At 37.3% G+C, this 20,187-nt stretch overlaps 1 protein-coding gene across 1 annotated transcript; it reads left to right on the forward strand.

Moving 5' to 3' along the window:
- Positions 1-443: 443 nt before the first annotated feature.
- MANEA (mannosidase endo-alpha) lies at positions 444-19,533 on the forward strand. The gene is made up of 5 exons (XM_055810534.1): positions 444-557; positions 6,713-7,305; positions 10,896-11,005; positions 13,419-13,495; positions 14,201-19,533. Exons 2-5 carry the CDS (start codon positions 6,756-6,758, stop codon positions 14,835-14,837), a joined length of 1,374 nt encoding a protein of 457 aa, XP_055666509.1. The 5' UTR covers positions 444-557; positions 6,713-6,755; the 3' UTR covers positions 14,838-19,533.
- Positions 19,534-20,187: the final 654 nt, after the last annotated feature.

Consider the following 20,187-nt stretch of genomic DNA (forward strand, 5'->3'; position numbering starts at 1 on the left):
CTTGATACAGACTGACAACCGCCACCCCAGCGGCTCTCACACAGGATCCTGCACTGCCCACACATTTAAGCCCCAGGCTGTACCCAGCCACTACCATCGAGCAGCTTCTTCCCCAGCTGAAATGCAACCAACAATCCAGCAAAGAACTTGCTGAAACAGCGAAGAGCTTTCAGGCCTTTCGAGTAAAAAAGCTGCTCCAAAGGCCAAGGAGGCCCGAGACGCTGCTGCGCACCCCCCTTGCCCTCAGAGGGCACAGCCAGGGAGCCGCGGCGAGCGCCCGGCCGCAGGCAGGCTGAAGCTGAGCCCGGGCCCCGGCCCGCCGGCCCCCACCGCCGCAGCGGCGCCCCCGCGCACGGCCCGGGCCGCACCCGGCGGTAACGGGCACCGGGCACCGCCCCCGCCCCGCGCCTGCGCGCCTGCCGGCGCATGCGCACGTGCCCCGCGCCTCGGCGGAGCGGTGCGAGAGCGCCCCGGCGCCCTGCCCCGGCCTGCCCGCCCGCCGCCCCGCCGCCCTGTCCCCCTTGCCGGCCGCCGGGCAGCGCCCCTGCTTCGGGCGGGTGAGTAACGGCAGCGGCCCGCGGAGCGCCGGTCCTGGCGGCCCTCCCCGGGCCTCGGCTGCGCCCCGAGCGCCGCTGCCGGCCCCGGCGGCTGGGGAAGGGGCAGCGAGGAGACGGGTCGGGACGGGCGCCGTGACGTAGCCCCCGGGCCCCTCGGGTGTGGGCACTGCTGGGGCGCTCCGCGGGGCCGGGAGAGGAGGGGAGGGCGCCCGCCCGCGGCCGTTGCCGTTACCGGAGGGTGCGGACGCGCCCCTCGGGCCGTGCCCCCTCGAAGGGCTCTCGCTGCGCCTCCCGCCCGCGGAGGGGCTCGGCTTGCGGCAGGGGCTGCGGCGGGGCTGAGAGCGCCGGCGCTTGGCTCGCCAGGCTTGGAGGAGCGCGTGGGCGCTGGCTCGGGCCGGGGCTCCCTGCGCTGCCGTCGGGCTGTTGTCAGGCCGCCCGGCCCCGCGCCGCGCCGCCCCGGAGGCCGGGAGGGCTGGCCGGGGGCGGCTGCGGGAGGCCGCGCTCGGGTCAGGGCCGGCAGCCCCGCAGGGTTAGGGGTGTGTGCCAGTGGCCTTCCCAAGCAGGAGGCCGCTGGCACGTTGAAATCAAATACTCTTCTACATTAAATACAATTTAATGCTGGAGGCTGGCTCACCACGTTTAGAACAAAGAAGTTGCAGCAGGGTTGGGTTTTGTTCTTGCTGCTATCTTTCTTAAGTTCAAACCCGATTAGTGAGAAATTCATGTTCCCTGTTTTGTGGGTGATAGTTACCCATGTTAGAATGGTCAGATTCCAGTACCCCTTCCTAAATTGGATGGACCGAAAAGAAGCCCTGTATTACTGGAAGTGCTTAAAAGTGTGTGTATTTAGCATGTAAGCGCAGCTATAAAGTGTCTGCGTGCCATATGTAATGTCTTCTTCCGTCTTTAATGATTTTCAAGGCTTTTTTAAAAAGTCTTCAGAAAAAGACCTTTCTTATTCAGGCAAGTTTTGGGAAATTTCCCAGTTTTTCTAATACTAGAAATACTCCTGAGGCACTCACCAAGGTGGTCAGCTGCAGTTAATTTTTTTTATTATTATTATTTGTGTTCCCCAGGCCAGAATGTGCTATATAAATGTGGTGGTTTGGACAGACTCCTGTCAGCCCTTAGGGAAGTTTACTAAAATCTCACCTGGTCAGTCACTTGGGAACCAAAGTAGTGTTTCTGGGTGCACATGTGCACTGTAGCTCTAGAACGAGGGCCTAGCTAGAAGCTTCCGCTCTGTTTAGAGCTGATCTGTTACTTCAGAGTTTTCAGGTTCTTTGAGGTGGGAAATCTTAAGAGAAGCTAAGCTTAGAAAACTTAGCTGAGAAGCTTTGATACTAGCCATGAGCTGTCAACCTCAGTGACTTTAGGATGGTGTTACCCTTGCATCAATAGTCAGGTTTTCAGAGTTCTCTTCTGTATTGCACTTTCATTTCTTACATTTAGGGAACATCAAAACATAAATTACAGTTTTTGCTGGTTCTTACTAAAATAGATACATCTGTTTTATCTGAACATACTTTTTTTGCATTGAGTATTTCTCTTTTGGGATCAGTAAAACTGGAAAAAAACAACCGATGGGTCAGGGTGTTGAAACTAGAGCTACCATATCACCAAAATGATCCAGAGTAAATAAACTCCTTTTGTTTTTCCCTAGCTAAAGAAACATCCATATTCTGGGAAATGGGATGGGAGGAAAAGCTCTGTTGTCATCTGTCCATCTGTATGCTTTTTTCTTCACATAGTGAAAATGACAAGCAGATTTGCCTGCAGGATAAGTTAAAGCTATAAAAAGCAGCAGTGAGGGATGAAAAAACCCCACATCAAAGTATGAGCTTGAATGGGAGAGGTTATCCAGTCTCGTGCTGTTAAGATTGGGGAACAGTTTAGAAACAAATTAATTTGGAACAGGGATAGTCATAGAGGGATGAATGTGCTATTAAGCCTATACAGCAGCTTATAAACAAAAAGTAAAATAGCTGTGTAAGGTTTTTCTGTTGAAGGGGACTGAATGTTCTAGAAATATAGGTTCTACCCTTTCATGGTAAAGCTTCATGCTTTTCTGATGTGTGATGAAGGAAATTGTAGTGTCTGTAATGATAAAAGGAGAAACCAAAAGATATCAATTAACTTCTGTGCTTTCAGTCTGGACCTGAAGGTAACAATTGATCATCTGGAGAATTGCATGTGGTAGTGAAGAGCACATTGAGAGAGCTACCTGAAGATACTGACATCTTCAAGCACCTTTCAGTGGAAAATTTGCCAAAGAACTTTCCAGTATAGAGCGACTGGGTGATTAAAAAATCCCAAGTGTAATGCACAAAGAAAACAATGTTGATTTTACAGTAATGAACTATGAGCACATATTTACCACTCTGGAACTAGATTTAGGGATGGTGATGATAATTCTGTAGTCGGGTGGGCTGAATTGATAGCAGAAATCTTTGGAAAAGGGATAGTGGGCAAAATCTACCAAAAAAAAAAAAAAAAGGGTAAAAGGGTAACTTTATGTCCTGGATGCATGTTGAAAGACACTGGATTCAAATGTGTTCCCTCAGTCTCAGAAAGGAAGGATGTAGTAGAGCTGAAACTGTACAGAAAAGAAACACCTCAAAAATATTTAAATGTATCCTGTGATAGCGATGCAATATGCAGACTAGACAGACTGGAAATTTCACCAAAGGAAAACTCAGAGCATCTGATAGAAGCAATTAAATCGTTAATGAAGTAGAAAATGTAAATAATAATAGATAGATGAAAACAAATGCTTGCTTACTGTCCCTTCTAATTCAAGAACTAGGGGCATCAAATTAAAGTAGCAGGTGATGTCTAAATGGAAGGTGTCCTTTCATATTTTACAAAGAAATGACCTTTTGTTCAGGAGCTCTGATCCACAAATGGCTGAAGAAGCCTAACTATTCTGGTAGAGCGTTGCTCTACATTGGACCTGTTCTTTGCCCATAGGCAGAGACTGGTGATCTGAACTAACTTGTTGTTCCTTCTGACCTGTTACAGACAGATTTTTTTTTTTTTTCTTTTAAAATGTATTCACTAGGCAAGAGAAAGAGTTTGAACTACTTAGATTTTTAGCTGGTACACTAACATGGGTCAACAAACTTGGCGTTAGAATCCAAAAGCTGCTACTAGTTAACAGGACATCATACGAGTCAGAGGAACTGTGTGGGGGGGTTTAATCTGTGTAAAGCTGAAGTTAATCAGGCTTTTTCCTACTGAGAAAGGGAATTGCTGTTAGATACAAATGCACCCAACAGTCCAGGGCAAGATACTGCATAAGCATGTAGGAATGACCAGTGTACTTCAGTAAACTGAAGTCAGATTCTAAAATTTGGATGTCCATGACAGAAATACAAATCACAGCTGTGCTATTTCTAATGGCTTTTGAATCGGAAGCGTATTCTAAGATTTTTTTCCAGTTCCAAGGATAGACATAACTTCAGGTGGCTGTTTCACATGGCATGTTTGCTCAGTCTGATTCCCTAGTATTACCATTCTGCTATGGCACTAGCACTGATGAGAGTAATTTATCTGTCACTGTCTCTGAAGAGTAGCTCTGAACAAGATTAAATGACATAATGCAGGCGTTGCCAACCTGTATCTCTTCAACGCAGCTTTTACAGTATAGGTATCAATGCCAGGGCCTAATTATGTAATCATCGAGACTGTCTCCTCAAAACACAAGCCTTTACCATAGGTATCATTTACTTGTTCTAAAAATCTTTTACTTTGATGCTGAGTCTCTCTACAACCATACTAGAGGTTCATAATATGCTGTGGTAGACAAGGGTCTGTCCTGATGCTAGTCAAATTTTAGTAAGCACGTGGCTCATTTTTTAGTACACTTTTATGATAAATGCTCCATTAAAAAATACTTTTGAAACAAAAGCATAGAGGACTAAGGTCAATTTTTGACGCTTCAGAAAAAGCACTTTATGATAATGAAATCTTGATGTCATAGAGGTGGGATTTAGTAGCAGATATGTCAAGCAAAGAATAAAAAGCAACAGTTTCTTATAGGAAAGCCTGAATGGAAGACCTTAAGATCATTCCAATTATAGACATTACAGTCATAAATTCTTTTTTACAGAAGAGATGAGATAAAATAATACTTGCAGAAGTAATTTATCCCTGGCAGTCCTGTATGTTGTGTGATCAACATAGGTAGAATCTGGGTTAAAGAAGACTGAACGCATTAATGCATTAGCCAGGTGTATAATACTGTTCCCTTTTAAAAAAATAATAATCGTGACCCTTTAGAAAAACTTCAGTTTTTCTGATCTGAAAACGGAGTTAAACTCCCCGGGATGGGTAGCATGATAGACTAGAAAGAAGACTGAAAAAGTCAGGAAAAATAGTAGAAGTAGTTTGAGTGTATTTGAAGTTAATTTCTTATTAGAAGAAAAATGTTCTGGACTCCAAAAAATCTCTTTGACAGACTTCTAGGATCTTGGATGAATTGTGAGCTACAGACAAAAAACCTGTAATTTGATGTAAACTGATGTGAGAACTGTTAATGAAAAGTCTTAAGTGAAGTACTATAAGCATATATGATGTAAAATCATTTTCCCCTGATAGTAGCTAAAGGTGTCATTTCACAATCCAGTTGGGCAAAATAAGCAGCATAATTTTTGTGCTCTTTCCTTCCCCCATCTGTGCTATTGACTCTTGGCATTAGTGCTGTGATATTCATTCAGCTGAGTCAGCTCTCTAACAAGATGAAAGTTCATAGAGCGGGGTTTTTTTGTTGTTTATTTTTGAGGTGTTAACAGGGTTTTGCTGTTGGAAGTGTACAAGTGACCTTACTGTGAAAACCAGATGTATCCTGGAGGTAACTAAAAGTAGACAGCAGTATGAACAGATTAAGGTTGGAAATGGAAGTGGAATCTCACTTTTTGGCTGTGCCATAATGCTAATCTAATTCAGGCTGTACTGTTAAAAAGCACCTTCTAAAATTCCTTATCTAAAATTATCACAGTTGTAACAAATAGTGTTGTGACAACTGATCGATGTGTTAATGCACTTTAACAGTAGTAAAGACCTTGGTTCTTGGAAATTAAGTTGAGATATACACAGGTCATTTTATAAAGTAAGATTCTAAAATTTGGAGGTCAGTGACAGAAATACAAAATCACAACTGTACTACATCTAATGGCTATTGAATTAGAAATTTATTGTAAGATTTTTCAGTCAGTTTAGTGTTGTCAGTTTTATGCTTTTTCCACATAATTCTGTGGTAACCTATATTTTGTTAATCCTGTTCTCTGGCTCCCTTGTGTTTAATGTTGAACAGGAATTAAAGTAATAGATACAGTAATCAGGCATTCTGTTATACTGATTTTCTTCCGCCTACTTTCAGGGCTCAAATCTTCCTGTATACTATTGGTGGTGTTTTGAACATAGCCCTAGAATTCTACATGGTGTCACACAGCCGTGACATTGTACTAATGGGCTGCCAGCAGCTAACTTCCAGGCTTTTTGGTCGAGGTATATCCTTAATGCTATGCTGGGTTTTGTTTGCATAATTCAGCAAACAAATCAGAATTTTAGATTTGTAAAGTGGCAAAGCATCATTGTTTCAAGTTTAATTTGCCAGAGTATTTAGTCACTGTATTGGTTAACTAAACACAAAGTGGTTGGTCCAAAGCCAGTAAATAGCTTAGTAAATGAAACCTGTATTCTGAACATAAGCTGTACTTCTGTCATATCCCATTTTGTCCTTTAGTTCTGCTACGTTATTCTCCTTTCATGACTTCAGCTTTTTTTCTTCTGTTTTCTGTGCTATTTCTATTAGACTTGTCAAAGTGTTGTAGTTCTGAAATAATGTAACCAGAATTTCCATTTCATGGGTTTTATTTGCATTAGGAATACAATGAATTTCAAAACTAAAATGTTTTCTGAAACATGCGAGTCCTTGGGGGTAGAGCCTCAGAACCTGACACAGTCTCAACTGCAGAAATGGGGTTTTGTCCATGTCCATCCCCACCCTGCCAAAGGTGGTTAGTTATGCAGTCAGTGTATGAGACACATTTGTCTCCGTATTATTTCTGTTATGTAGAAACTTTGTGAAGCATTTCATACTGTTGAATTAAGTAATAAAAATTCTGACTTCAAGTTATTTATCTTTTGATCAGTTGCGGCCAGATTCCTTCTGTTCGGATTCTGAACTATGACATCATGGCAAGATTTCGCAGAAGAACATGCATCATTTTGTTGCTTTTTATTTTGTTTATTTGCTCCATAATGATGGCTTTGAAGACTCTGAGACCTGACAGAGCTGGCTTTGGGGATCCCTTTGGACTTGGTTTGTTGCCTGAGCTTCAACAACGGACAGTGCTCTTAGACAATAAACAGAATTCACTAAATAGGGTTCAAGGAGATACTGTAACGCGTGTCAGTAATTTGCATAGCATCACAGTCAATACTGTGAAAGCATCTATGCCTCCTATAAACAAGCTAGAAGAAGAACTGTCTTCTCCTAACTATAACTTTCACATATTCTACTATAGTTGGTTTGGGAATCCACAGTTTGATGGTAAATATATTCACTGGAACCATCCGTTGTTGCCACACTGGGATCCCAAAATTGCAAACAATTATCCAAAGGGACGGCATAATCCTCCTGAGGACATTGGGGCCAACTTTTATCCTGAACTTGGATCTTACAGTTCCAAAGACCCTTCTGTCATAGAAGCCCACATGAAACAAATGCGTTCAGCTTCAACTGGTAATGAATGTTAACATTTCAGCATGTTGTTCATTTATCCAGCCTTAAATATGTGAATGAACACAACTGACCCGTTCTTCCATTTTTCTATGTAATTCTGGAAATGTCTGAAACAAGGAAATGTGTTTGTATTTCTGAGTTTTAACCCCCAACTGAAACCTGCATCTTCAGAGCTGTCTGATGAGTGTAACAGCACAGAAACATAAGAACCGTATTTGTTATCCTGTAGGTGCACATGTTCCATGAGTTACTGTTAAGCACTGACAACATACGTAGAAAATAGAGAAACCATTACTAGATACATTGCCTATGTATTTTATCTTTGGGAATGAATCCTTCAGTTTTAAGAACAGGTTTCAGTAAATCATGTTAACATGGTTATGGCTGTTGAAATAGGAGTGGGTTTTGTGGGTTTTTTTTTCCCCTGAATTCTCTGTGTGTAATAATTTGTATTAATTCATATGTCAAAGAGCATGTAGGATTATAGCTTTTATACAATATATGTTTTATGCAGTGTATTTATAGGTGTTCTCATTAGCTATGGAAATGTCTAATCCAAACCTTCATGAACTCAGGTATGATAGTTTCAGCGTACCTAATGATAGTTTGTTTCTTTGTCCAAAACTATATTTTTGCTAAAACAAATTGATGTTCCCTTCCTTAAATGAGATACGTAAGAATATTCAATATATTTTGGGTCTCATTCTTTGATGTTGGGCTTTCTGGTCAACTTTTAAAGATGTTCATTATCTTTAAAATAAGCAGACATATAGGCTAATACAAAGCTCTGAACAACCTCTGTAAATGTAGTTGGAGCAAAGTGACCAGAGCTCATAGCATTTTTTAGAGTGCTGTTCACTTTGAATTTAATCACTTTGGTTCACCTAATCATTAAGGTTTTATGTAATTGTTCCCAATAGTGGTGTTTACTTGTATAGTGTTTACTTCTTGCTTATACTTTTCTCCTGGTTTTTAACTTAACCTGTTTTGTACAAGGGTTAACACAAACATAGGAAATTTCTCATCCTTTTCAGTAATACAATAACTATTAACAGGAACACCAGCAACAGTGGGAAGACGGTTGCAGGGAAATCTCAGGTATTACTGACTAGTAAGCACTTTTTTAGTCTTACCTAAAGCAAAATAATGCATGTGATGAAAGCAGAAGAATCTGTGGTGTTTCTCATCCTGTTAATACAAATGTCTGATAAAGCTGAACTGCTGGTGGAAAAGGTGCCAAATACTAGGAAAAATGCTTTGCAAAATTAGGTGGTTGGTTTTTTTTTCAGTAGCTTGAGTTAGTTTTCCATTCAAAACTCAGCAATGTGAATGAGTAGTTCTTGCTTCCTATGACGTAGTCTTTGTAACACATTACTTCAAATCAAAATCAAAAGTGATTTTTTTTTTTCTGCTGTTATTCTAACCTATGGATTTAAGTGCACTTGAATTTGTTCTCTTCTGTCTAGATTTGACCAACATAAATAATGAGCTTTTTTCCCCTCAGGTCATTGTTTCAAATATTGTATATCTTTTTTTAATAAGAATTAGGCTTTGTTTGTTTCTTTTTTGTGTACTGTGAGGTTGACTATTTACAGTTTCTTCTTTTTTTCTCTTAGCCAATGTCTAATCCATGACTGGATTTTACATTCTGTAAAATAATAATTTTTCTTCTAGCCATTTTTGAGGCATTATCAAGGATCTTACAACAGGAGAAAAAAGTAAGTGGTTCTTTCAGCCAATATTGTGTAATGATCAAAGGTATATAAGAGATTGGAGCAGCAGAAGTCTCATACAATGCTTCATTGTTTTCTTCTTATATTTTACAATTCTTTATTAATTTCCTGATTTTTAACAAATCAATACAACAGTTACTATTCCTCACATTGCTTGGAGAAATATATGTTTTTTGCACCAGCCTATATTTGTGGTAGTCCAATTTGAAGTTCTCCATTTTTCTTGAATGACAACTTTGGTTTCAACCATGTTTATGCTATTGTTTTTGGCATCGAATCCATCCTTTTTTAGACTCCTGAAGTGGTACATTATATTTTAACTATAGGGAAGCAAATATTAAGTAGTCTTTCTCAGAAGAAGACCAATGCAAACATGAGTTTAGGTTCCTTGACAAACAGTTTGGTCTCCTGAACTTTTCCATGTTTCCTAAACGTGTAGAAGAGGGTCTTGACAGATGTTGTGTTCAGGATACATTGAGTGTACCTTGAGTTTGTTGCTGCTGTTCTACGTGTCCTTTACAACTTACTCATTTGAATGTTGTCCTTTTCTTTTGTGTGAGATAGAATATAGGGTTATAAAATATAAAATACTGCATTTTTCTTGTGCTTTAGCAGACTTGATTCTCTTTTTGATAAAAATGTGAAGTGTATGCTGAGGGTAGTTGAACTACTTTATGTAGTGAGCTCAAATTTCTGATTTTGAAGTTAGAAGATGATTGTGTATTCACTCTAATTTATGCTTTCTTTGTCATAATTTTGGATTTGTTTGTTTGGAAATTGTTAGTCAGAAATGTTACAGTGTTAGTAACATAGATGGCATTTAAAATATATACTTCCCTATTTCAGTGACCTGATTCGTGTACTTAAATCTTTACCTAGTTAAAAAGAATCTCATTGACTTATTCTTCCATATGTTTTAAATAGTATTGTTAGGAAAATATTCCTACATTGATATGTCATGTATTTCTTTCTGTCTTATCTTCTTCCTGATACCGTTTCCAGCTACACACTTAAAAGGACTAACTTACTTATCTCACAGCATTTTATTTCAGAAGGAAAGGGTTTGGCATTTCTGAGGAAGCTATGTGTTCTTTTGCTTTCATGGAGAGCATCAGGAAAATTTACAGTACAGGGACATTTTATTTGTTGTCATTGTCTTTGACAGGAATAGTAACATCCTTAAATTATTGAGTTACTCAAGCATTTTTTTAGGTAATAAATTTAAAAACTAATTTCACATGACTGGAAGGGTAGTTTACACCATAGTAACTTCTTTTAGCAAGAAGGAGGTTGCGAAAATACAGTCACTGTTGTTAGTATGAAATGGTTGTATTATAGTAGAGCCAAAGGTGCAATGCAGTAATATGGTGGGGAATAAAGTTTCATAAAATAAAGAACCTCTTCCATTGCATGCATAGTCGTCATCTTTTGAGTATGTTCTAACCCTATGTATCTTGATATTCTCTGGCTCTGCTGTGGCATAGCTATAATGCCTTAGTTGGGAGCATTCTTCTATTCTTGGTACAACCTGGAGGTTAGGACACTGCTTGAAAAGCGGGAGGGAATGGCTTTAAGTGTTAGGCTTGGGACACTGAGTATGGATCTGTTCCTTTGAGGGATGAACTTACCACTGTTTGTTGTCTTTTAAACAGAGGGAGAAGTTAAAATGCATTCTGAGAACACTGAGATCTTGTAATTGCTTAAAAAGTAATTTGAAATTCTTATTTATATTATGTGCACATTTATTCATACGATGTAGCTTTTGCATATAACATTCTCATGAGTTATAATTATTGTTTTAACATACATGTTCTATGTTAAAAAGCATGTTTTAAAACTTAAGTTTTGTATTTTCAGGTGTAATAGTGCTTTCATGGTACCCGCCGGGTATGGCTGATGAAAATGGAGAACCAACTGATGATTTGGTGCCTGTTATTTTGGATTATGCACACAAATATAATCTAAAGGTAAACTATTTTTAAGGTGCATAAAATAAGACTACTTAGGAGAGTAAACCTTGCTAAGAGTTTACTACATTTGACTTGTGGTGTAGAGCAGGGAGGCTCGTCATGTAGCGGTGGCTTCTTTCTGTCTCCTGTTACGCTGCACTTCCTTTGGGTCATAGAATCAGGTGTAAGTGCCCTTTTATCACATTTCAGTGTAATTCAGACCTAAGCAACATTGCCTTATAACTAGAATAAATACCATAATCTGCCTTTTTCTCTGTTTTGGTTCAGATCTAAAGCTTAAAGACTTTTAAGGTATGGTGTGGTGGATTTTTTAATTTATTTTAATTTTTGCGAACAGTTTTTAAAATTAGACCATGTTGTTTTCAAATGTGTCTTGGGAGTTGAGGAAAGTATTACATATTTCAAAACATTGTGGAATACAGTGATCTATAAACTTAAGTAACTTTGAGAAAGAAGAAAGACTAACCTGATTTTTTACGTTAACAGCATAACATGCTGTCCCTGATCATTGAGGTCAGGAGAATAGTATCTATGAGTAATAAAGAAGGATTCAGAAATTCTGGTTTGAATGTATGTCTTTACTCCAGAAGGCATCAGGAATACTTGCCTTGGACATTAAGGTCAGAGAGGTGCTGTTCTGACTTTAGGTTACTCCAGGCATGACAGGATAGAAAGGCTAAATTACTGGCTTCCTGAAATAGGTGAAATATCAAATCAATTAAAGATTATGTGGATTGAGCAGTAGAATGTAAAATCATGGTTTGATTTTGTTTATTTTTAGAGTAAAACTGTATTTTACCTTGGGATAAAGAAAACATGCATTGCCTTTAGTCTTGCTAAGTAATAAATTTGAGTTTTTCAATTATCTAAATAGCTGTATATGTTTCATCTCTGAAGGGTGTTGTCTGTACAGGGGGCTAAAAATACAGCCTGTTCGTTTGCTGTGGTTTCAGTTTTTCAGGCATGTTGCAGATTCCCAGAGTAGTTTCCTATTGCTGGCTGTGACTGTAGTTTCTTTGACAAGCAGGAGGAAAGTAGGAAGGTTGCATCAGATACAGAAGTAATTTTGAAACTGTTAAAAATGTGCGTGAATTCCATTATGTGATGTAAGTTGCACATATGTAATAGTAAATTATTAACAAAAAAAAAAAGTTTCAATTCCCCCAAATTTTCAAATCATCTGGTGGAACTTGCTCTTGCCCAAAACAACTTGCTAACATTCAAGTCTCTCAAAGGAGCCAAGGCAAAATGAAATAACCTACCTAAAAAACCACATGTAATACTATGGTAATGATTGGAATCTGGATGGAACTGCTATTATTGCTTGGAATAATTACTGGAATACAGATATTATGTATGGATGCTTCCAGGCAATACTACCTTCACTAATGTTTTTAAATGTTCTTATCCTAGTAAGTTATTACAGTGGAGTGTTAGGAATGTCAGTAGACCAAAACCTACGTATGAAATACTTTCCTATTGTGTCTGCTAAATACAAATCTAAAAGATACATCCTTTTGATTTGCCTGGTTTTGATAGTTGGACATGAAATAGGAAATTACGGTGCTCTTCAACCTGTCCTGTCAGTCCTAGCAATTTAGTCTAACACTGTATTTTTCTTTTAATATGTACCTACTAGAGATAGGTACTAGCTCTACAGTGGAAATCTGCTACTGCTGCAGAGTTCTTGAAGACTTTATTAAATACATTCTGCTCTAAAATTGCTTCTGAAAAACTAATTGCTTCAATTAATGTAATATATTCTTTCATTCATTTGTATATGTGAAAACAATGGCATTTCTACATTGAAATTACTTCACATGTATAGCTTGAATAATTCCATAAGCTCCAAGCTTGAAATTCAGAGCAGCAGTACATTATATTAGATTTAGTTCAAGAGTTTATTGCTGATGATAAATCTGTAACATTTTAAATTGAAGTTTTCATATCCCGTATCTTAAAATCTATTTTGACACTGAAAACTCTCCTTGGAGAATTATCTGTAGCAAATTTAATACATTGTTTAGAAATCTAATATTAAAATTATTTATTGGTTAATCAGTTGTTTCACATTTGAATAGATGATACTGTATTTTTTTAGTTTCTGCTGTATTTTAAGTTTTCTGAAGCATATTTGCTTGCTGTAACCTCAGGAAAACAGAAAGTGTTTTGTTTTAATGTAAAAAATCTAAATATTTACGCTGTTACCAAACTTCCTTGGATCTGAAGCTTCAATCCTAGCAGTGCAGGAGATGAACTAGGGTTGGATTATTCTCAACGTAACAAAAATGGTTGATTTGTAAAGAACAATATTTAATGTGACTGGTACTTGCTTCATATAATACGCACTGCCCATGTATTTAATAGTATTTTATGTTAGTGTTGCTCTTACTTTGTTTTCATCTTTCAGGTCACTTTTCATATTGAACCTTACAAAGATAGAGATGATCGCAGTATGTACCACAATGTCAAATACATCATTGACAAGTGAGTGCTCTTAGATTGGTTTTCTTTGTGCTTTGTTACATGCTGGTTTAGGGTACTTCTGTGTATTACCTAAAGCTTGGAAGAATATATAAGAATGTGCACTGAGAGAGAAGGAAGGAATAAGAAACTGTTTATATTTCAGTGGTACAAAACTCAGTCTGTTTTAGAAATATTGAAGTTGACTTTACCTAGATACTCAAATGTAAATTGCTTTCATTATTCATTAGCATCACAAGTCATGATACATCAGATTAAAACAGTTAAAAGTATTAGCTACATGATATATAAATTAAACGTATATTTTTATAGTGACAAACAAGCAGCTAGGGCTTTAATGACCTTTAATGATTTTAATTCAGCTTGACAATTTTTTTACATCTACTAGTTGCTTTGTTTATTAATGTTACTTTAACTGTCTTACTTCATACTGAATTAGCAAATTGCCCTTCAGAGAAAACTAATACCTATAGTGCTAGTGCAGTTTGACACTAAGTTACTAAGTCCTAGTAATTTAAAATTCATTATTTAATACTTCAGTAAGTATTTAATACTTCATTGGACTGAAAATGGATATGAATTGCTATGTTTTGAAGCGCATGCACTGTCTTTTTAAATAAGCTTTTAGGAAAAGTCTGCAGCTTGGATTGTAAAACAGTATTTTCCAAACGGCAAATTTTATCTTAATGATACTTGTTTGCTTTATAGATATGGAGGCCATCCAGCCTTTTACAGACATAAGACCAGCACAGGCAGATTTCTTCCCATGTTTTATGTTTATGATTCTTATGTAACAATTCCTGAAATATGGGCAAATCTGTTAACTGTTTCTGGATCCCAGACTATTCGAAATACTCCATATGATGCATTATTCATTGGACTCCTTGTAGAAGAAAGACATAAGCATGACATTCACAGAAGTGGCTTTGACGGTATGTACACGTACTTTGCCACCAATGGCTTCTCCTATGGCTCATCTCATCATAACTGGGCGAGTTTAAAAGCCTTTTGTGATAGTAACAACTTAATGTTTATTCCAAGTGTGGGGCCAGGGTATATTGATACTAGTATCCGACCGTGGAACAACCACAACACCCGTAATCGTGTCAACGGGAAGTACTATGAAACTGCCTTCAGTGCAGCCCTTTTGGTGCGACCAGAAATTATTTCTATTACATCTTTTAATGAATGGCATGAGGGAACTCAGATTGAAAAAGCTATCCCCAAACGGACTGGGCAGGTGGTTTACCTTGATTATAAGCCCCATAAACCAAATGTTTACCTAGACCTTACTCAGAAGTGGTCTGAGAAGTACAGAAAGGAACAAGAACAGTGGCTTATGTGAGCTGTTGCTGCTTCAGTTGTTTCCTAACACGTTGACTACACTGAGAAAGAAGTTGAGAGCTGAAAAATCTTTTATTAAATGTCTTTATTACAGATAAGTTCAAATTATTATGTCTCTTGAATGTATATGCTCTACTACTGAATTTACATTTTGAAGAGTAGAAAGATAAGAATATTGACATTTCTGTCTTATTGGATATTTTAGTTCAAGAATATTCAGGGAAGATGCTGGGGTTTTATTTGGGTTTTGTGTTTTTTTTAAACCTCGTAATTTGCATGCTGAGCTTCCAGAACATCTGCGTGGGATAACTCTACGTGACCAAAGTAGAACGAAAACTTGGCATAGTTATACTTACTTCCTTTATTCTTGTAGTTGTGTTTCTAATCAAAGTGATGCTGTAATCTAATTTTTTATCCTGATAGCTTCTTGCAGGATGCACGTCTGTAATGTGTGGAATAATCTACTTCTACTATTTTTAATGCTTTGCACACAGGGAGTTCTTGACATATGACTAGCTTGTGGTAAAAACTTTGAAGAGGTATGTGTGATGCAACACTAGTGGGTTTTGTTTAAAAAAAAAACCAACCCAACAGTATTTGAAAGATTGAGTTCCAAAGAACTGCTGAAAGATTTCTAGTTTACTTCCATTTTTTCTGTTTGGTACATGGTACAGACTTTTGCATGTTACTGGATACTGACCAGTAACATAGTTTTTTCTATGTTACTTTGAATTTTGAAAAAATATTCCTTGAAACTGAGAGTAGAAAAGATATTTTTCAGGGGAAAAAAAAAACCCTAATCAGGCAAGAAAACCCGCTTGCATTGTGATATCTTGTCTGCTAATTCACTGCAGGCACAGATCTCGTGTGTTACTTAAAATGTTTAAAGAACCTAGACCTAATATCTTACTAATCCTGCAGTAACTATAATTTTAGGAAATGCTTTTTTCTTTCAGATTTAGGAGCAGTTTGGCTTGGTAGCAATCACAGCAACTCTCCATTAGTTTAACTTGAAATCTAAGATTTCTATTTTTCATATAGTTCATACATTTTTTCCAGGATTCAGTAGAGTAGATACTAAAATGTTACCATTCAGATATCATTCAGCTCCCTACCACCACTACTGTAATACAGTGGTGTGGCTGGAAGTAAGTACTTTCAGACTTAATAATCTCACCTGTCAAATACTGTGATTATTAACTTTTTCTTAATTAAGTTTGAAGGGATCAAGTCACATGGACCTATTTCCTCAGCAATCCTTTTTTTTTTGGTGTTTCAATACAACTTCATAGAAAATTCCTGAACTTTGGAGTTGTAGAAATTGCAGTGTTCTGTTTATTGGGAGCAAAGTGTTTAATCTGTGGCAAAGTGTGTGTGGGGGTGGGTTTTTTTTTTTTCTTTCTTTGTTTTTTTTTTTTTTTCTTTGTTTTTTTTTTTTTTTGTATTTATTATTTGTATGCAAGGTGCTGATCCTGTGGTTTAGCTCATATGCTGGAACTGTTGTGACCACTAGAATTCCATTGATTTCACGGAAATTACACTCCTTACTTGGTTCTCACACTAATCTGTCCATGAAGTTGTAAGGTAGATGTGAGGACTTCTGGTTAAAAAAGAAAACAAATCAAACCAGTATGTTTTTTCCAGAAACCTTTGTCATTCCAAATAAACATAAGCCAGTTGCTACAAATATTTTCTAGAGTCCTTCTGTTATGAAGAAGGTTTGTTTATGTTTCTTTCACTTATTTACAGTTTAATTCTCTTGCCATGTCTCTGCAGTTGTTAAGAGATGGTGTCATATAATGCCCTGAACTGCTTGAAAAAACTGCAGAAATTGGGTGACAGATATATAACCTGGCATGCTGAAGTGCGCCTCTAGAGCTATTGGAATCTTATTAATATATTTTTGTATTATTTTTTCATTTTCCTACTGCGTTTCTGCAAACTTTAAAGTGCTTCTGAAAGAGATGTTTGCTAACACTTATTTTGTTTTACTTATGCTCAGGTGAATAAGCTGAAGTAGATAACAGGTGTGACCAGTCACACCGTGGTGTCTGAGATGTATAAAGCACTTGCTAGACTTTTACCACTTCCAAGTTAACCACTCTCTTTATTAAGGAAACTGATTTATATATTTTTACTATAAATCCCTTAAATAGCTATACATAATTTGGGTTTATAATTTATTACATGATTATGCTTTTACAGCCCAAAGAGCTCATATCTTTATTTTAAATGTGAGGGAATGATTACATTTTTACATACCAATATCCCATATGTTAATAAAAAATCTTCTGAAATCAAATCTTTTGAAAGGACAAGTCTCTCTGTTTTCCCTTTGCTTAAACTTTTGTCATCCACCGGTCTTGTCTCACAGTAGAACTGTCTGAGCACTTTATTAGTCTTGACAACCTTGCACTTACCTTTCAGCTCCTTACTTTCACCTGGTGGCAGTTTGTTTTCTCTGTGACTATAAGAGTTGCTTATTTTGTTACTGTTTATAGAAGCATTTGTGGTAGAGTGTTGTACAACTGAGGTGATCTATCTTGTGTAAAATATCATTTATGGTAACAATGTAATGGATATTCATTACTCTGAAAGACTTCTGTAATTGCAATAAAGCAATCATTTAGCCCTTGCCTTGAAGTGGTATGGACCATGACACACTGGCGTCTAATGGGATCTTCAGAAGAATTTACAGAATTTCTGTAGAAAAGAATGAAAATTAAGTGCCTAGAAATTAACTGCCCCTGAGTACTTACTGTATTTTATGTGCTTGATGTGTTTTAAAATACAAATACGCAGTCTGATGGAGTTTAGAATTTAATTTGAATATCCTGAGAGCTGATGGAATAGCAGCTACTAGAACTACCGCACCTGCCCAGCCAATACTCTGTCTATACTTGGGGCAAATATTAGTGCTACTTCTTGTTATAGGGGATGGAGAATTTTACTGGTGGACTGCTGCTGCAGTCATGAAAGTTTTTGGAAATCTGAGCAAAACCAGGTCTGTGGGTGAGGATTTGTACGAATGCAAAAGAGTAAGGTTGTTACAAGTGCACAGTTGTTGGGGTGAAGGAGGGGGGAAGGTGATTGCCTCAAACTTTACAGTTACAGTTCAAGGAAGAAAAAAAAATCATCTCCAACGTGCAAGCAAAATTGGGAGGTAGGGAAGAATATTTATTATTAATTTCAGATCTGAAATGGAATTTAAGGAATAATCAGATACTGTTTCATTTTGGCTTCACTATTATTTCTTGACTAGTTGAAAAAATATGTAATTATTACTTTTAATTAATTGCATTTGACTCAACTTGTTATAGTATGTTACAGTACTTAGACTGACATACTACATTTATATAGATGAGGCAAGAAACACTATGGGGAGTTTTACTAGAGATCATGCCATGCTACGCCTCTGCAAATATAGAAATATCTGAAGTTATTGATCACGTACTACTGACTGAGTATCCTCAAAGGGGAAATGGGTTTTGAGACAATTAGCAAGTCTTTGTGGTAAAAGAAAACTTCTTTGTAAAAGAAAAGCTATAGGTTCGTTTCTGTTTCTCTCGGTTATGATCAAGTAAATTGTTTCAGTTCTGTGAGCTGTCTCAGAACTGAAGCTTAATACATCTTCTCTGAAATAAGAATTTATATCAAATCGTGTATAGTAGTGCATGTTTCTCAGATCTATAAACTTGTACCGAATTTTGAGGGAAGAATACATGCATATGCTGTTACTATTGTAGTGGCAAGCTATAGATTATTGTGAATGTAGTTTCTGTACTGATGTTCATTTTTTGTCTAGTGCCTTTCTTTTGAGGTGCCAATGATTTGTCTCTTAAGAGGTTGTTGAAGCAGAAGGGTCTTTAGTGAAGTCAATTTTAGTATAAAACGTGATATGTATACATTCTGCATAGTTTGAATTAAGATGTTTTACACATGGCTCTTGGGTTCTCTAAACATTTCACAAGAACGTTTTCAGCACTGTTGCTAGTAGGAGAATGTATCTCTGAGCACATGAACAAGGATGTACTGTAATTTAGAGCACTTTTTTGGTGAATCTTGTGTATCTAAAAAGAGGAAATAAAGTATTTGCAGGCAAATTATTTACCACTTAAGCTGAAATTCTCTCCCAGTCTTAAGGTATTTTATGAGTATTGGTCCTCATCTTTCTACTTGCTTAAAATAGTGTCAGTATTTCATTCTTTTACTTTTGACCAGCATGTTAAATGTTGCATAAACTGCTAAAGTGTTTGTATTTCTAAGACTTCATAGTTATAATACTCAGTAAAGGGACTCTACAAGATTATTGGCACTGTAGAAAAGCCCGATATGAATTTGGTATTGTATAGGTATGATTTTGTGGTGAATGGATAGTGTATCTTTGCTGTGTCATGGAAATGAATTTAAAAACGTATATTTCTTTTAATACCCTACCTGGCTGGGGCAGAGATGCATTTACTTACATGAATATATATTGTGTGTGTGCACGTGTGTCTATTTATGTATGTTATATATGTGCATATAACTGAAGTAAATATTTTTAAGTACTATATAATTGTATTAAAATTACAGGCTGGATTCTGCTGCTTTTAAGTAAGCAATGTTTTTAATTCCCTATGATGTTTACAAAAAAAAAAAATCTAGTTACTTATGTATGAATACTTTAATGAACAATAAATAATGCCTAAAAAGTGTGATGTGTGCGATTTTTTTAATAATACCGGTTCAGAAAGTAATTTTTACTTCTCTATTACAATATATGTGTAGAACTTAGACTGACAACAGGTTTGTCACAGTGTTTTTAAACAGACGGTGCTGAAGTTTTTAGGCCTGTCTGTATACAACTTACTAGGTTACTAAGTGAGTTCACTAGTGCGTAGTGTTGCAGGTATCTTTGAGTCCCTGGTATTTTGACAAAGTAAACCTGAAGTTTACAGTTCATATGGAAGTTTAAGAGGGATGGGTGCACAAATAATTAGCCTTGCAGGGGAATGATTTACAACTAAATACTACAGTGGGGTCAAAAAAGTATTTGTTGCATTCTGGTATTATATTGTGTTATTCAGGTATAAAAACTCTATAAGGTAAGGGTTGCCTTTTTATTTAAGTTTCACAGAAATGTGAGGTCACCTTCTTGGAATTTGAAAAATATGTCTCGTTATTCCAAGCAAACTAACTACATAGGTAAGAAGGCAATTATAAGTTTATTCCCACACACAGCCAGTACTGTGTATTTCTGTATATGAATGAAAAGTATTTTAAAGTGTTGAATAATGTCATCATTTCATATTTCCTTTGTGTGTCACATTGCAAGTGACTCTTCCTTGTAATTAAGGTAGAATATATTG

This window comes from Falco peregrinus, chromosome 7 (assembly GCF_023634155.1).
Source record: "Falco peregrinus isolate bFalPer1 chromosome 7, bFalPer1.pri, whole genome shotgun sequence".
NCBI lineage: Eukaryota > Metazoa > Chordata > Aves > Falconiformes > Falconidae > Falco > Falco peregrinus.

Bases quoted from the DNA above. Each gene is read 5' to 3' on its own strand.
- MANEA (XM_055810534.1), top strand. From the start codon at position 6,756: ATGGCAAGATTTCGCAGAAGAACATGCATCATTTTGTTGCTTTTTATT. The intron at 11,006-13,418 runs GTAAACTATTTT...TTCATCTTTCAG, and splicing joins CACACAAATATAATCTAAAG to GTCACTTTTCATATTGAACC. The intron at 13,496-14,200 runs GTGAGTGCTCTT...TTTGCTTTATAG, and splicing joins GTCAAATACATCATTGACAA to ATATGGAGGCCATCCAGCCT.